Source organism: Budorcas taxicolor, chromosome 11 (genome assembly GCF_023091745.1).
Source record: "Budorcas taxicolor isolate Tak-1 chromosome 11, Takin1.1, whole genome shotgun sequence".
NCBI lineage: Eukaryota > Metazoa > Chordata > Mammalia > Artiodactyla > Bovidae > Budorcas > Budorcas taxicolor.
Window position 1 is genome coordinate 153985730 of NC_068920.1, and position 16875 is coordinate 154002604.

Below are 16875 nucleotides of genomic sequence, written 5' to 3' on the forward strand. Positions count from 1 at the left end.
ATTGTTTTTATTATTCCTGCTTAGAAACAAACAAGGCCAGCCTTTTACTGGTTTGCAAAGGAGGATTTAGAGGACAATGGGTCATACGCAGGGAATTGGTTCATTAGTGGCAAAATCAGCAGAGGGAATGCAAATTTTTTTTTTTTAAATGGTGGGGGCAGGGGAGGTGGCATACAGTGTGGAAAGGAATTAGAGGTGGGGCTAAGAAAAAGATGAAGGTTTTTTTCCTACACTATTTCTAGTCTCAGCAATTGTGGTTTTGAAAATTGAGAAATTACCAGGACTTTCAGGTACCTTACAGTTCTTAAGGAATTTGCAGTTCTTAAAATTAAAAAATTAAAAGATGAATTTAACTTAGGCAATGACTGCTATTATAACATTATTTATTATAATGCTATTATTATTTATTATAACATTATTTATAATAGCAGAACATTAAAAACAATCTAAATGTCTATTAATACGTGAAGCATAGTTAAAACATGTGGGCATTTCCATGGATTTAACACATGTATTTGCTTTTGTCTCTTCTGATACCATGCAACTTTCAGCCCTCAGCCAGGAAAAGTCACAGTGATATAATTTTGAAAGGCATAAACCTCAGAGAACAGGAGAAAAAAGAGAGTAATAGAAGAGAGATGTCAAATTTTTTGGAAGCCAGATGTTATTAAAGAAATGGTTCTCATCCTGGGTCCTTCACCCCCAGTGAACTTTTAGCAATATCTGGAGACACTCTTAGTTGTCACAGCTGGGGATGGTGGTACCATCTTACAATGGATAGAGCCCAGGGATGCTGTTGAACACCCTGCAACATACAAGACAACCCTAAACAACAAAGAATTATCTGGTCCAGGGTATCAAGAGTATCAACCAAGGTTGAGAAACTAGAGAAGACTGAGTTGGCAGCCCAGAAAAGGCTGGGACCAGGGCAAAGGGCAGCAGGAATCCAGCCCAACTCACATCACAGAACTCCAGAAAAGTTCAGGAATTGGAGACAGACATCCAGCACCTCTAAAGGCTAAGGGAAGGGTGCGAATAAAAATAAGAGTATTCAATCCCAAGATTCTCCTCTCCCAGCTCACTCAGCTAGTCAACTAGCCTTTTGGCACTCTTCCTGAGGAATAAATGTTGACTTTCTGGTAACCAGAAAGACTTGGGGACACTAGGTATAGCTGAGCACAGGGGATACATAATTAAATAAAAATAGGAGGGGTGCTTAAAGTATACAGGCTAAATGTTCATATCCTATAAGCTACCACCCAACTCAGCTTCCAGAACACCTGTAATAAAGCTTACACTATTGGCAAGAGAAAACTGGTCCAAAAGGAAAGATTCTGACATGATCATTAATATCTAAATAATAGCCAATTTCAATGTCTTCTTCTCTGTGACCCAACTATTCCTTCAAGTGGATGAATATTTAATTTCTAGTTTTATTTCACTGTAATAAAATATGGTGGCCTGTGAAAAATCTGAGTTTTCCTATTTTGAATTCTTCAGTGCAATCTAGCACATAATCAATGTTTATAAATGTTCCAGGTCACATCCCTGGTTTCTGCTCTTCCTATAGGACTTTTCCCGTTTTAGGGGGGTTTCTTCACTGTCTAGACCTTATTGACTGCTCAATAATCATCTTTAAATTGCAGGAATTCCTCAAATTTCCTAGTTCATGGTGGGTCCTTCTACCATTAAGTGGACATTTTTCTCCTTAATTTTATAGTTCTTTTGTCATTTCAATGGAATTTTGAGGGAGATAAAGGTTAAATTATGGGCTCAAAGGGTAGCAAAGTATATGAGATTTCATTTTCTAGTATCAAAAAGATTAATGTTTGAATTCCAATTCTACCTCTTCTTGAAATATTACTCAGCCTTAAAAAAGAAGGAAATTCTGACATGCTACAGCATGAATGAGCCACAAATGCATTATGCTAAGTGAAATAAACCAAACACAAAGGGACAAATATGATATGATTCTCCTTAAATGAGGTGCCTGCTGCTGCTGCTGCTAAGTTGCTTCAGTCGTGTTCGACTCTGTGCGACCCCACAGACGGCAGCCCATCAGGCTCTGCCGTCCCTGGGATTCTCCAGGAAAGAACACTGGAGTGGGTTGCCATTTCCTACTCCAATGCATGAAAGTGAAAAGTGAAAGGGAAGTCGCTCAGTTGTGCCCGACTCTTAGCGACCCCATGGACTGCAGCCTACCAGGCTCATTCGTCCATGGGATTTTCCAGGCAAGAGTACTGGACTGGGTTGCCATTGCCTTCTCCAAAATGAGGTGCCTAGAGTAGTCAAATTCATACAGTCAGAATAGTGGTTGCCAGGTGATGGGAAGAGAAGGGAAATGAGTTGTTTCAAGAGTTGGTTTCAGCTGGGAAAGATGAAAAAATTCTGGAGATGGATGTTGGTGACACTTGCACAATAATGTAAACGTGTTCACCAATGAAATTATATATTTAAAAGAGGGTTAAAACAGTAAATTTTATGTTATGTGTATTTTGCCACAACTTAAAAAAGTAATCGAGTGCCTTAGTGGTGGTGATTCTGTATTTAACTCTACATAGTACTATGCAAAGTTCAAGTAAAATATTTTGAAATATGTCTTTAGACTAGCAAGTGATTCAGCTTGTTCAGGGGGCAAATATTACCCTCTGCTGTCTCAGACTCAAATTCACTGCTAAGTTTTTAAGGGAGAGCGGTGGGGGTCCTTACACTTTTATCCACAAATCCTTTACTTTTTTAAGTGAATTAAAAAATGTAGTAGGAGCACAATTCTACTTGAGTATATCTACCCTAATAAAAAAAAGATCTTCATGACCAAGATAATCACGATGGTGTGATCACTCACCTAGAGCCAGACATCCTGGAATGTGAAGTCAAGTGGGTCTTGGAAAGCATCACTACGAACAAAGCTAGTGGAGGTGATGGAATTCCAGTTGAGCTATTCCAAATCCTGAAAGATGATGCTGTGAAAGTGCTGCACTCAATATCCCAGCAAATTTGGAAAACTCAGCAGTGGCCACAGGACTGGAAAAGGTCCGTTTTCATTCCAATCCCAAAGAAAGGCAATGCAAAAGAATGCTCAAACTACCGCATAACTGCACTCATCTCACACGCTAGTAAAGTAATGCTCAAAATTCTCCAAGCCAGGCTTCAGCAGTACATAAACCGTGAACTTTCAGATGTTCAAGCTGGTTTTAGAAAAGGCAGAGGAACCGGAGATCAAATTGCCAACATCTGCTGGATCATGGAAAAAGCCAGAAAAACATATATTTCTGCTTTATTGACTAGGCCAAAGCCTTTGACTGTGTGGATCACAATAAACTGCAGAAAATTCTGAGAGATAGGAATACCAGACCACCTGACCTGTCTCTTGAGAAATCTGTATGCAGGTCAGGAAGCAACAGTTAGAACTGGACATGGAACAAGAGACTGGTTCCAAATAGGAAAAGGAGGACGTCAAGGCTGTATATTGTCACCCTGCTTATTTAACTTATATGCAGAGTACATCATGAGAGACACTTGGCTGGAAGAACACAAGCTGGAATCAAGATTGCTGGGAGAAATATCAATAACCTCAGATATGCAGATGACACCACCCTTATGGCAGAAAGTGAAGAGGAACTAAAAAGCCTCTTGATGAAAGTGAAAGAGGAGAGTGAAAAAGTTGGCTTAAAGCTCAACATTCAGGAAACAAAGATCATGGCATCTGGTCCCATCATTTCATGGGAAATGGATGGGGAAACAGTGGAAACAGTGTCAGACTTTATTTTTCTGGGCTCCAAAATCACTGCAGATGGTGACTGCAGCCATGAAATTAAAAGATGCTTACTCTCTGGAAGAAAAGTTATGACCAACCTAGATAGCATATTCAAAAGCAGAGATATTACTTTGCCAACAAAGATCCGTCTAGTCAAGCCTCTGGTTTTTTCAGTGGTCATGTATAGATGTGAAAGTTGTGAAGAAAGCTGAGCACCGAAGAATTGATGCTTTTGAACTGTGGTGTTGGAGAAGACTCTTGAGAGTCCCTTGGACTGCAAGGAGATCCAACCAGTTCATTCTAAAGGAGATCAGTCCTGGGTGTTCTTTGGAAGGAATGATGGTGAAGCTGAAACTCCAGTACTTTGGCCACCACATGCAAAGAGTTGACTCATTGGAAAAGACTCTGATGCTGGGAGGGATTGGGGGCAGGAGGAGAAGGGGACGACCGAGGATGAGATGGATGGATGGCATCACCGACTCAATGCACATGAGTTTGGGTGAACTCTGGGAGTTGGTGATGGACAGGGAGACCTGGCATGCTGCAATTCATGGGGTCGCAAGGAGTCGGACACGACTGAGAGACTGAACTGAACTGACTCTAATAAAGAAATCTTCATATGAGAAGTCTTTATATAATAGCATTTTATTTACAAGAAAAAGTAAAACCAACTCAGTTCACAACAGGAAGGAAACAGCTAAGTAAACAACACATCAAACTGAATATTATGCAGTCAAAAAAAAAATTATGAATGAAATGGCAAAATGCTTATATAAGAGGTAATTCTAACTATGTAAATAATACATTCTAAAAAGACTACAATGAGACACCAATATGTTAATAGGTGAGTACTTTGCAAAGCATGAATAATGATTATTTCTTGTCTTTATACTTCTATATTTTTCAAATATTCTCTATATGGTTTTGCTTTTATAATGTATTGTTTTTATAGTAGGAAAATATACCCCTTTATTTTCTTTCAAAATAAGTAAAAAATGAAGAATAAAAATTTAATTCACATCTGCCCAAGTACTTACATTCTCAGGGATGCTGGGAAGTTCTCTGGTATCAGGCACAGTAAAATAAGAATGCTGGAAAAGAAAGATAGAAGATATTTATTCCTGCAAAAGTATGCAACAAGCACAATATTCAGAAATCAGGTAAATGATATGAAGATAATTCCTCATTCAACTACAGAAACAATCATTTCACTCATAGAGAATAGTCTAAGGAATATTTTCTTTGGATAATATTGGATTTAAGCCAGATACATTAAATCATCGTTTGGTAGATGGAGTTCTTTTCCATGAGAAAGGAACATCTTTGGGAAATACAAAAGAACAGTTCAAAGAAGTTAAAGGCTAATTTCTCATATGACATTTTCAGGCTACTGAACACATGAAAGCTGCAGACTTCATAATTTATTGTTCACTGAGGCATGTGGACTCCAGGGACCAAATATCACCAGGTTTACTCATGAATGGTCTTTACCAACCAAACCTGCAATTTAATTTCAGCATCTGAGATTATACTCATCTATAAACTGTGGGCCAAATCTGTCCCCAAGGCCCAAGGGATGTTAAGGACAGCTCCAGCAGAGGGACTGTTGCAGTGAGACACTGCAGATGGCTAACAGTGGAGAATGTCTCTCAACTATGCATGCTCTCCAAGTAAGCCTCCTGACTTCAGTGCAAATTCCAGTGAAAGGAGCTGAATCAGTGGAGTTGAAACCCTGACCTGTTCAGAGAACTTTTAAGGAGACGTCTCCATGCATGTAACAAGCATGTGTCTCTGAGTTAAATGAAAATAGGATGAACTGATGACACCTCCTCTGTGCCACTAAAGACTCAGAGAACAATGGCAAGCAGGAATGGAAAGAGCTTGGTGCTGGCCAATTAAAGAAGGGATTGTGCAAAGGCCAGGAAAGGTCACATACAGAGAATGTCAGCTTAGCCATGGCCTAAGTTCAAACCTAGACCCCCAAGTGACATTTCAGGAAGTTCCCACCCCCCATTCTTGGATAACTACAAAATAAGTAAGTCTCTGGAAAAATGAGTTGCACAGGCTTCCTAAAATGAAAGGCTTCCAATAACTAAAAGGCCAACAATAACATTATAAGCTATTTTTCTAATATTCAGCAGATATTTACGAACATCTGCTATATGGAAGCCTTTACCTTCCAAGTATAAAGTACCACCAGATACTTTATAAACAGTATCTCTAATTTCCACAGGAAATTTTAAGAAATTATCTCCATATTACAAATGGGCAAATTAAGGCTTAGAGAAGTAAAGTGACTTAAGGTCATACAGCTAGTTGGTGACAGAACTAGGACTGAAACCAGGTTTGCATAACCAGAGCTATGTTCTTTCCATGATAACGACTGTTACACCTGTGCTTTTTATGAGCAAATTATAGCTAAAGCTATTTGAATTAAATAAACTAAAAAGGAAAACGCAACAAATATTAAAAGATAACTTAAGAAAACACCCTTTGTAGTGCATTATTCCAAAACCTGTGTCTCTGTGCCAAAACATTATACATTAAGGGTTACAACAGAGGGGACAGAGGTAAACCTATGTCTGATCCATGCTGATATTTGGTAAAGACCAACACAATACAGAAATTATCCTTCAATTAAAAATAATAATAATAAAAGCATTGTAGCGGAGATCATGTAGCATATTCATTATGAGAAACTAATTAAGTCAACTCAAGAACAAAGATTAAAATAGTAAAAGGAAAATACAAGGTTAAATTCGATGCCATAAGATACCAAATTTTATACCAAATGGCTAGAAGGCAGTCCCAGGAAATGTTCAGTAACGGCAGTCCACATGGTGATGAAGTCACTGAATAAGGATTAGCACAGTGAGGGAGAAAGGACTGGAACTGCAGAGTCAGCCACTTAATAGTTATGTGATCATAGGCAATTCCACTTAATAGCTCAGAAGCTATTTTTTCTTAACCTGTAAATGGGAACTGTTCAGAACAACTGTTCTGAAGAATAAATGTTTTACATGTGAAGTGTCTAGCATTCCATCAATGGTATTTTAATAGAAAATTATCACCATTGTCAATTGTTATTTTATATTCCAATTTTTCTCAATCACCTACAGCAGACACACAGAAACTCCCTCTTGTGACTAAAGACAAAAAGTCCAAGACTGTCACTGTATCATCTTTTCAGCCTTTATAATCTAGATGAGACTAACTCTTCAGACATGAAACACACAGAGAGGAATTCCTTGTGAACAGGAAAAAAAGAAAATATCTGCCTTTACAAATGCAACAGATTGTAAGTAGTGAGCCTATGCAATCCCCAAACCAAGCAGTCCCCAGGCTGTCCTTTGAGATTCTGTCTTGCTCCATCGCCCATGAAATGCTGGGACCAGAGGAGGTCAGAAACATTCCTAGAAACCACTGGCATGAAACAGCTGCACCTTCCAACAGTTCTTCCTGCCCCGGCAATGGCTTGTCCTTGAGGCCTGGCAGCCACTCAGGGGAAGGAGAGGCCCTTCCTCCCCAGCAGCTGGTGACCCAGCCCAGCTACTCCCCAGCTACCTGTCGGATGTCATTACAGACTGAAGCAGTGAGATCAAGCTGCTTAGGAAAAGGGACAGAGACAAAGGCAAGGTTGCTTAGCTCTGCAGCAAGGAGTGGGGCAGGTTTAAAGCTCATTTCTTCACCTTTTTCAGACATTCTTCCTTACACAATATTTCGTGGAAAAAGCTTCTTTCCCTCCTCTGCTCCATTGCAATGAGCAAAAGCCTCTACCAGTTCCTTCCTTCCTTTCTTTCTTTCAACATTCATAACCTAGTGGAAAAAAACATTGGCTTGGGTTTAACAGCCCCAATCTCACTGATTAACCATACGACCTTGGATGGGCAAGTATCTTTTCCTTTCTAAGTCTTAATTATGAAATAAGAAAGCCAATATCTATTTTTAGAGTTGTTTTAAACATTAGAGATATATACTTGGAATAAATTAGGAACTTGGTATACAGTAGATGTATTATTAGTTATTGGCAGTAATACTGCTTTCAATGTGATCATCATAAAAAACCTTTCCATGTTCATTTTCTTTAAGAGGGCAAATACTGAGATAATTACCATTGACTATCAACACTGTACCTGCTTCTAGTTAAGCTGAAAGACAAAACTTTTTAAACATTCAGACCCTACAACATTGGGGAAAACAGCCCCTGGATAATCAATAGCTGGCCAAAGAGTGTCCATCTGAGAATTCTGAAGAAGGTCATGACCAGAGTTTGACCCAGAGAACTGCAGTAACTAAAATATGAAAAAAAAAAAGCCAAAAACCCAAAACCTTCTTATCCAACGGCTTATCTGACCGATGAGGAAATCGAGGCCCATGACGTTAAAGGTTTTGATTAAGATCACTCAGGCCATTGGCAAAACTATGACTTGGGGACTGAAATCTCCCAATTTATAATTCAGAGGCTTTTCTACCCAGACCACATAGCATGTATGTAAGAGAGTTCAAGGAAACAATCTGGCCAGGAACTGTGCTACGCAGTCTCCATTCCCATCCTCAAGAGAGGGTGTTCAGTCCAATGGGGAAGACAGGAAAACAGGTTGTCCCAAAGTGTTGTGACTAAGTACTGCAAAGTGTACAAGATGCTTGGGACAAAAAAAGAAAACCTTACCTAAGCCTTCGGGGGTGTGAGGGGAGGATTTCGCTGGAATAAAAACTTGAGTTGAGTTCTGAAGGATGAGTATGGGTTACCCTGGTAAACAGAGGAAAGGTGGTATTGAAGGTTTGGGGAAGCAGAATGGGCTTCAGCAAAGGCATAGACACAGCAGTGTTGTGCGGGGTCACGGGGTGGAGGAGGCGAAGCGTGAGGCAGAGAGACCTAGGACAGGGGTTGAGGAGGCAAGGGTCGGCTGTCCCACTCCAAGCCCAGCACCTGCCATCCAGGAGATGCTAGTGATGGAATGACAGCCAGGAAGAGAGGAGCATGGGGGCATTTGGGAGCCCTTGCTCATGAAATCCTAGAGAAAGAAAGAAATACAACTCCCTGGCCTGTCTTGAGATCTCTAAGTATTTGGGGGTGGGGAAGGCACATATAACAAAGAGAAAATCACATTTGGCTCTTTCTTATTGTTAATAATGGAATGGTTTCTCAGTGATTGCTAATATTCTGCCCCCACTTACCACACTGAGATGAACAGACACTCCTGGGTCAGGGATAGGAAGTTTGTACAGAGTTTCAAGAAGCTCATTCCACTGACTTTCCTGAAAGAAATAAAAGGCTTAAGTAACAAAGGCAAGACTGAGCCCTTAGTGAGAGACCTGCAGGGAGGTCTGGGCACACAGTGAACTATGGGCCCTCATGACTGAGGGGGCTGGGGAGGTGCTGGCCCCACAACAGAAATAGGTTTGATATTAAGTAGAGTTGGACAAAAGACAGTGCTTATGGCTCAATGAAAGAACCAAATAGATCCTCCCACACCAAGTTTGACATTTTCTACTCAGTGAGACACCTACCATGACCGCCTTTTATGGATCATATACCATAAGCTCTCAGCAAATCTATCCTCTCAACTCCATAGCAACAACTTTCAAATGCAAACAATCCCAGCTTACAGGGCGGGGGTGGTAGGGAGAAATAACGATGACACTATAGATCTTGTCTTTATCATCATTACCCTCAATTAATTTTATTGAGTGTTCACCAGATACACACAGCAGCCTCCAATTATGGAAAGTTAAAAATGAACTACTACAGCAGCATGCAATAGAGGATGGTGGCTGTGCATTTTAATTAGTGAAATCGAGCCACAGGATGAAACATAAAGCAGTACAAATTATTCAGTTGAAAACAGATTCACCTTTAAAATGCTCAAAAGAACATTGCTTACAGAATCATCCAAAAGCTATTTCTCCCACCCTGTGGAATTCTCTGTGCTGATGAAATAGTAATAAGCTTACATTTGTACCCATTTGGTAGCTGTTTTCAGCCTCACAACTACCTCACTTTACAGACTGAAAACTAAGGCTCCGAAGGGTAAAGCAACTTGACTCAAATCAGCCAGCTGGGAACTGCACAGCCAGAAGCTAACCACAGGTTTTCTGTGTTCAAACCCAGAGCCCTCTCTGCTGTTCACAGCTGTCTTTGTTAGTGAATTTAAGGAGAGGAAAAAGAGGATAAGTCCAGATTTAAATCATGTTTTCAATCTGAATTCATAAATTACTCAAATTTCTCAGAGGGTAGAAATGAACATGTGCAGGCACACAAGTTTAATTTTGCTCTGAAACAATCTTAAACTTACAGAAGAATTTCAGGACATTACAAAGAAAAAAAAAAAACCTTCATTTTCCATTTGAGGGTGGATTACCAGTATTATGCCCTGTCATTCATAAACACCAAGGATATTCTCCTACATAACGACAATCAGGAAATTGACACTGAAACATCATCATCTAATCCTCATATCCTACCAAACGTTTCCAGTTGTGCCAATAACGTCCTTGATAGCAAAATAATCCAGTTCAGGAACAAGTGCTGCCTTCAGTTTCTATGACTCTAGTTTCTATCAGTCAGGAACAGTTCCTACATTTGTAAGAACTTGACAGTAAAACTAATCACTTTGTAGAATAATGCTCGCTTGTTTGATGCTTTCTACTGATTCAGATTTCAATTCATCCCATTTCTGCTGACGCTCACTTTAATCATTTGATTAATTCATCTGATGTCTCTACTGTAAGATCAATCATTCTCCCTCTGTGTTGAGTAAGCATTTTCTGAAGCAATATTTTTTGTAAATCAATAGGCTTTTTAGTTCCTCTTCACTTTCTGCCATAACGGTGGTGTCACCTGCATATCTGAGGTTATTGATATTTCTCTCAGCAATCTTGATTCCAGCTTGTGCTTCTTCCAGTCCAGCATTTCTCATGATGTACTCTGCATAGAAGTTAAATAAGCAGGATGACAATATACAGCCTTGATGTACTCCTCTTCCTATTTGGAACCAGTCTGTTGTTCCATGTCCAGTTCTAACTGCTGCTTCCTGACCTCCATACAGGTTTCTCAAGAGACAGGTCAGGTGGTCTGGTATTCCTATCTCTCTCAGAATTTTCCAGTTTGTTGTGATGCACATAGTCAAAGGCTTTGGCATAGTCAATAAAGCAGAAATCGATATTTTTCTGGAACTCTCTTGCTTTTTCAATGATCCAGCAGACGTTGGCAATTTGATCTCCAGTTCCTCTGTCTTTTCTAAAACCAGCTTGAACATCTTTCACGGTTCACATATTGCTGAAGCCTGGCTTGGAGAATTTTGAGTGTTACTTTACTAGCGTGTGCAGTCCATGGGGTTGCTAAGAGTCGGGCACGACTGAGCGACTTCACTTTCACTTTTCATTTTCATGCACTGGAGAAGGAAATGGCAACCCACTCCAGTGTTCTTGCCTGGAGAATCCCAGGGACGGTGGAGCCTGGTGGGCTGCCGTCTATGGGGTCGCACAGAGTCGGACACGACTGAAGCGACTTAGCAACAGCAGCAGCAGCAGCAGAGATGAGTGCAATTGGGTGGTAGTTAGAGCATTCTTTGGCATTGCCTTTCTTTGGGATTGGAATGAAAACTGACCTTTTCCAGTCCTGTGGCCACTGCTGAGTTTTTCAAATTTGCTGGGATATTGAGTGCAGCACTTTCACAGCATCATCTTTTAGGATTTGAAATAGCTCAACTGGAATTCCATCACCTCCACTAGCTTTGTTTGTAGTGATGCTTTCTAAGGCCCATTTGACTTCACATTCTAGGATGTCTGGCTCTAGGTGAGTGATCACACCATCGTGAAAGTGAAAAAGGAGAGTGAAAAAGTTAGCTTAAAGCTCAACATTCAGAAAATGAAGATTATGGCATCTGGTCCCATCACTTTATGGGAAAACAGTGGAAACAGTGTCAGACTTTATTTTTTGAGGCTCCAAAATCACTGCAGATGGTGATTGCAGCCATGAAATTAAAAGACGCTGACTCCTTGGAAGGAAAGTTATGACCAACCTAGACAGCATATTAAAAAGCAGAGAGATTTCTTTGCCAACAAAGGTCCATCTAGTCAAGGCTACGGTTTTTCCAGTGGTCATGTACGGATGTGAGAGTTGGACTGTGAAGAAAGCTGAGCACCGAAGAATTAATGCTTTGAACTGTGGTGTTGGAGAAGACTCTTGAGAGTCCCTTGGACTGCAAGGAGATCCATCCAGTCCATCCTAAAGGAGATCAGTCCTGGGTGTTCATTGGAAGGACTGATGTTGAAGCTAAAACTCCAATACTTTGGCCACCTCATGCGAAGAGTTGACTCACTGGAAAAGACCCTGATGCTGGGAAGGATTGGGGCAGGAGGAGAAGGGGACAACAGAGGATGAGATGGCTGAATGGCATCACCAACTTGATGGACATGAGTTTGCGTAAACTCCGGGAGTTGGTGATGGACAGGGAGGCCTGGCGTGCTGCGGTTCATGGGGTCACAAAGAGTCGGACACAACTGAGCGACTGAACTGAACTGACTTTGTGTAAATAACATATTTTGCTTTTAATTTATCTATTTACTTATTTATATTAGTATGCACACATGGTCTCCTGTTTTATTCAATGGGTTATAATCCTTTGGCATCATTATTTGTTCTGATGCTCAAATTGTCTCAGATATGACCAGTGGAAATCCTTTGCTCCTTCAAACTCACTTTTGTGTCTTTCTGGCATTTTTACATCATTTTTTAAGATTTTAATTTCTTATAATTTTTTGCTTTATTACTGCCTGAAACAAAGTAGTGACTCTAACATCATGAACAATTAAATAAGGAAGCAGGACTGTAGAGTAGAGAAGAGAAATAATTTCCACAAAGCAAGGGAAAGAAAAAAGAACTTTATTCAGTGAGATCTCTATGACCCACATGATCAGCAAATTTTGAACTGCAATTTCACTCTATGTCTTTAACTAATTATTCTTCTGGCTCAGCTTTATTTATTTACTTTTGGGCAATAGTATACAAAGCTTTTTATTTGTATGTTTAATTTTTATTGGAGTATAGATGCTTTACAACGTTGGGTTAGTTAGCAAATGAATTCGTTATATATATACACACATATATCCCCAATTTTTTTATTTTCCCTCCCATTTAAGTCATCACACAGAGCACTGAGTATAGTTTCCTGTGCTCTATAGTAGGTTCTCATTAGTTATCTACGTTTTGCATAGTAGTGTATGTTTATCAATCCCAATCACCCAATTCATCTCACCCTCTCTTCCCTGCATTGGTATCCATATGTTTGTTCTCTACAACTGTGTCTCTATTTCTGCTTTACAAATAAGTGCATCTGTACCATTTTTCTAGATTTCACATATAAGCGATATTACATATTTGTTTTTCTTTCTGACTTATTTCACTCTGTATGAAATAAGTCTCTAGATCCATTCATGTCTCTGCAAATGACACAATTTTGCTCCTTTTTGTGGCTGAGCAATATTCCACTGTATACATGAATGACATCTTCATCTATACCTCTGCTGATGGACATTTGGGTTGTTTCGATGTCCTGGCTATTTTAAATAGTGCTGCAATGAACATTGGGGTGCATGTATCTTTTTTAAGTATAGCTTCCTCTGGGTATATGCCCAAGAATGGAATTGCTGGGTCATATGGTAGTTTTATTTTTAGTATTTTAATGAAACTCCATACTGTTCTCCATGGGTTTCCCACGTGGCACTAGTGGTAAAGAATCCACCTGCCAATGCAGAAGCTGCAAGAGACATGGGTTCAATCTCTGGCTCAGGACTATCCCCTGGAGCAGGAAATGGCAACCCGCTCCAGTATTCTTGCCTGGAAAATTCCATAGACAGAAGCACCGCCACAGTCCATGGGGCCGCGAAGAGTTTAATGCGACTGCGCACATACTGCTCTCCATGTGGCTATACCAACTCACATTCCCAACAACAGTGTAGGAGAATTTCCTTTTCTCCACAATCTCTCCAGCATCTATTGCTTGTAGATTTTTTAAAAAAATATTTCATTTATTCAGCTGTACTGGGTCTTAGTTGTAGCAAGCAGGATCTAGTACCCTGACTATGGATCAAACCCAGGTTCCCTGCACTGGGAACAAGGAGTCTTAGCCACTGGACCACCAGGGAAATCCCTGTAGATTTTCAGATGATGGTTATTCTGACCTGTATGAGGTGATACCTCATTGGCATTCATTTGATTTGATTGGCATTCATTTCTCAAATAATTAGTGATGCTGAGCATCTGCTCATGTGTTTGCTGGCCATCTTAATGTCTTCTTTGGAGAAATGTCTATTTAGGTCTTCAGCCTATTTTTTTCCCATTGGGTTGTTTGGTTTTTTAATACTTAGCTGCATAAACTATTTGTATATTTTGAAGATAAATCCCTTATCAGCTACTTTATTTGCAAATATTTCCCCCCATTCTGAGGGTGGTCTTTTCATGTTGTTTATGATTTCCTTTGCTGTGCAAAAGCTTTTAAGTTTAATTAGGTCCCATTTGTTTATTTTTATTTTCATGTACATTATTCTAGGAGGTTGCCTGGAAAATCCCATAGACAGAGGAGCCTGGTAGGCTGCAGTCCATGCGGTCGTGAAGAGTCAGACACGACTGAGTGACTTCACTTTCACTTTTATACATTGGAGAAGGAAATGGCAACCCACTCCAGTGTTCTTACCTGGAGAATCCCAGGGACGGGGGAGCCTGCTGGGCTGCTGTCTATGGAGTCGCACAGAGTTGGATACAACTGAAGCGACTTAGCAGCAGCAGAAGCAGCAGCAGGAGGTGGGTCAAAAAAAGATCTTGCTGTGATTTATGTCAGAGTGCCGAAGAGTGTCCTGCCTATGTTTTTCTCTAAGAGTGTCTAGCATTATATTTAGGTCTTTAATCCATTTTGAGTTTATTTTTGTGTATGGTGTTAGGCAGTGTTCTAACACATTCTTTAACACGCAGCTGTCCAGTTTTCCCAGCACCACTTATTCGAAAGACTGTCTTTTACCCCCTGTATATTCTTGCCCCGATGTCATAGACTAGGTGACCACAGGAGTGTGGGTTTACCTCTGAGCTTTCTATCCTGCTCCATTGATCTACAATTCTGCTTTTGTTCCAGTATCATGCTGCCTTGATTACTGTAGCTTTGTAGTAAGGTCTGAAGTCAGGGAGCCTGATTCCTCCAGCTCCATTTTTCTTTCTCAAGATTGTTTTGGCTATTTGGGGTCTCTTTTGTTTCCAGACAAATTGTAAAAAATTTTGTTCTTATTCTGTGGAAAATGCCACTGGTCATTTGATAGGGATTGCACTGAATCTATAGATTGCTTTGGGTAGAAGAGTCTTTTTCATAATATTGAGTCTTTCAATCCAAGAACATGGTATATCTCTTCATTTGTGTCATCTTTGATTTCTTTCATCAGTGTCTTAAGTTTTCTAAGTACAGTCTTTTGCCTCCTTAGGTAGGTTTATTCCTAGGTGTTTTATTCTTTTTGTTGCAATGGTAAATGGGATTGTCACCTTAATTTCTCTTTCTGATCTTGTCAGTGTATGGGAATACAAGAGATTTCTGTGTATTAATTTTGTATCCTGCAACTTTACCAAATTAATTGATTAGCTCTGGCAACCCACTCTAGGACGCTTACCTGGAAAATCCCATGGACGGAGGAGCCTGGTAGGCTGCAGTCCATGGGGTCACTAAGAGTTGGATACAACTGAGTGACTTCACTTTCACTTCACTTTCCTGCATTGGAGAAGGAAATGGCAACCCACTCCAGTGTTCTTGCCTAGAGAATCCCAGGGACAGGGAAGCCTGGTGGGCTGCCGTTTATGGGGTCGCAGAGTCAGATACGACTGAAGTGACTTAGCAGCAGCAGCAGTTTTCTGGTGGCATCTTTAGGATTTTCTATGTATAGTATTATGTCATCTGCAAACAGTGACAGTTTTACTACTTCTTTTCCAGTTGGGTTCCTTTTTAAGATTACTTTTTCTTCTCTGATTGCCATGGTAGGACTTCCAAAACTGTGTTGAATAAGAGTGACGAGAGTGGATATCCTTGTTTTGTTCCTGATCTTAAGAAGAAATGCTTTCAGCTTCTCCCCACTGAGAATGATGGTTGCTGTGGGTTTGTCTTATATGGCCTTTAAGGTAGGTTCCATTTATGCTCTCTTTCTGGAGAGTTTTTGTCATAAATGTGTGTTGAATTTTATAAAAAGCTTTTTCTGCATCTATTGAGATGGTCATATGGTTTTTATTTTCAGTCTGTTACTATGGTATATCACTTAACTGATTTGCATGTACTGAATAATTCTTGCATCTCTGGGATAAATTACACTTGATCATGATGCATTAGTGGTTTGCTAATATTTTGTGGAGGATTTTTGCATCAATGTTTCTTGGTGATATTGGTCTATAATTTTCTTTTTTTGTCTGGTTTTGGTATCAGGGTAATTGATGGTGGCCTTGTAGAGTAAGCTTGGGAGTGTCCCTCCTTCTGTAATTTTCTGGAAGAGTTAGAGAAGTTATTACCTCTTCTCTAAATGTTTGATAGGATTTACCTGTGGAGCCATCAGGTCCTGGACTTCTGTTTGTTGGAAGATTTTTAATCACAGTTTCAATTTCATTACTTATGATTAGACTATTCATATTTTCTATTTCTTCCTGATTTAGTCTTGGAAAGTTTGTCCCTTTCTTCCAGGTAGTCCATTTTATTGGCATATAGTTGCTTGTAGTAGTCTCTTATGATCCTTTGTATTTCTGCAGTTCAATTGTAATTTCTTTTTCATTTCTAGTTTTACTGATTTGAGTCCTTTGCGTTTTATTCTTGATGAGTCTGGCTAAAGGTTTATTAATTTTATTTATCTTCTCAAAGAAATAGTGTTTAGTTTCATTGATTGTTGCTATCGTTTTCTTCTTTTCCATTTCATTTATTTCTGCTCTGATCTTTATGATTTCTTCCCTTCTATTAACTTTGAGGGCTTTTTGTTGTTCTTTCTCCAGCTGCTTTAGGTGTAACCTTAGGTTGTTCAAGACTTTTCTTGTTTTTTTTTTGTTTTGGTGGAACTGTGCTACTATACACTTCCCTCTTTTGCTGTGTCCCATAGGTTTTGGG

At 39.8% G+C, this 16875-nt stretch overlaps 1 protein-coding gene across 3 annotated transcripts in view; it reads right to left on the reverse strand.

Annotated features, from left to right (window-relative positions):
* The window catches only part of DENND1A (DENN domain containing 1A), a 540190-nt gene that overhangs the window by 256045 nt on the left and 267270 nt on the right, over positions 1-16875 (reverse strand). For all 3 annotated transcript variants that reach the window (XM_052647633.1, XM_052647632.1, XM_052647635.1), the window contains exons 7-8: positions 8936-9016; positions 4795-4848 (exon numbers count right to left, since the gene is read on the reverse strand). In XM_052647633.1, coding sequence (XP_052503593.1) covers positions 4795-4848; positions 8936-9016 — 135 coding nt within the window. The remainder of the gene's footprint in view (positions 1-4794; positions 4849-8935; positions 9017-16875) is intronic.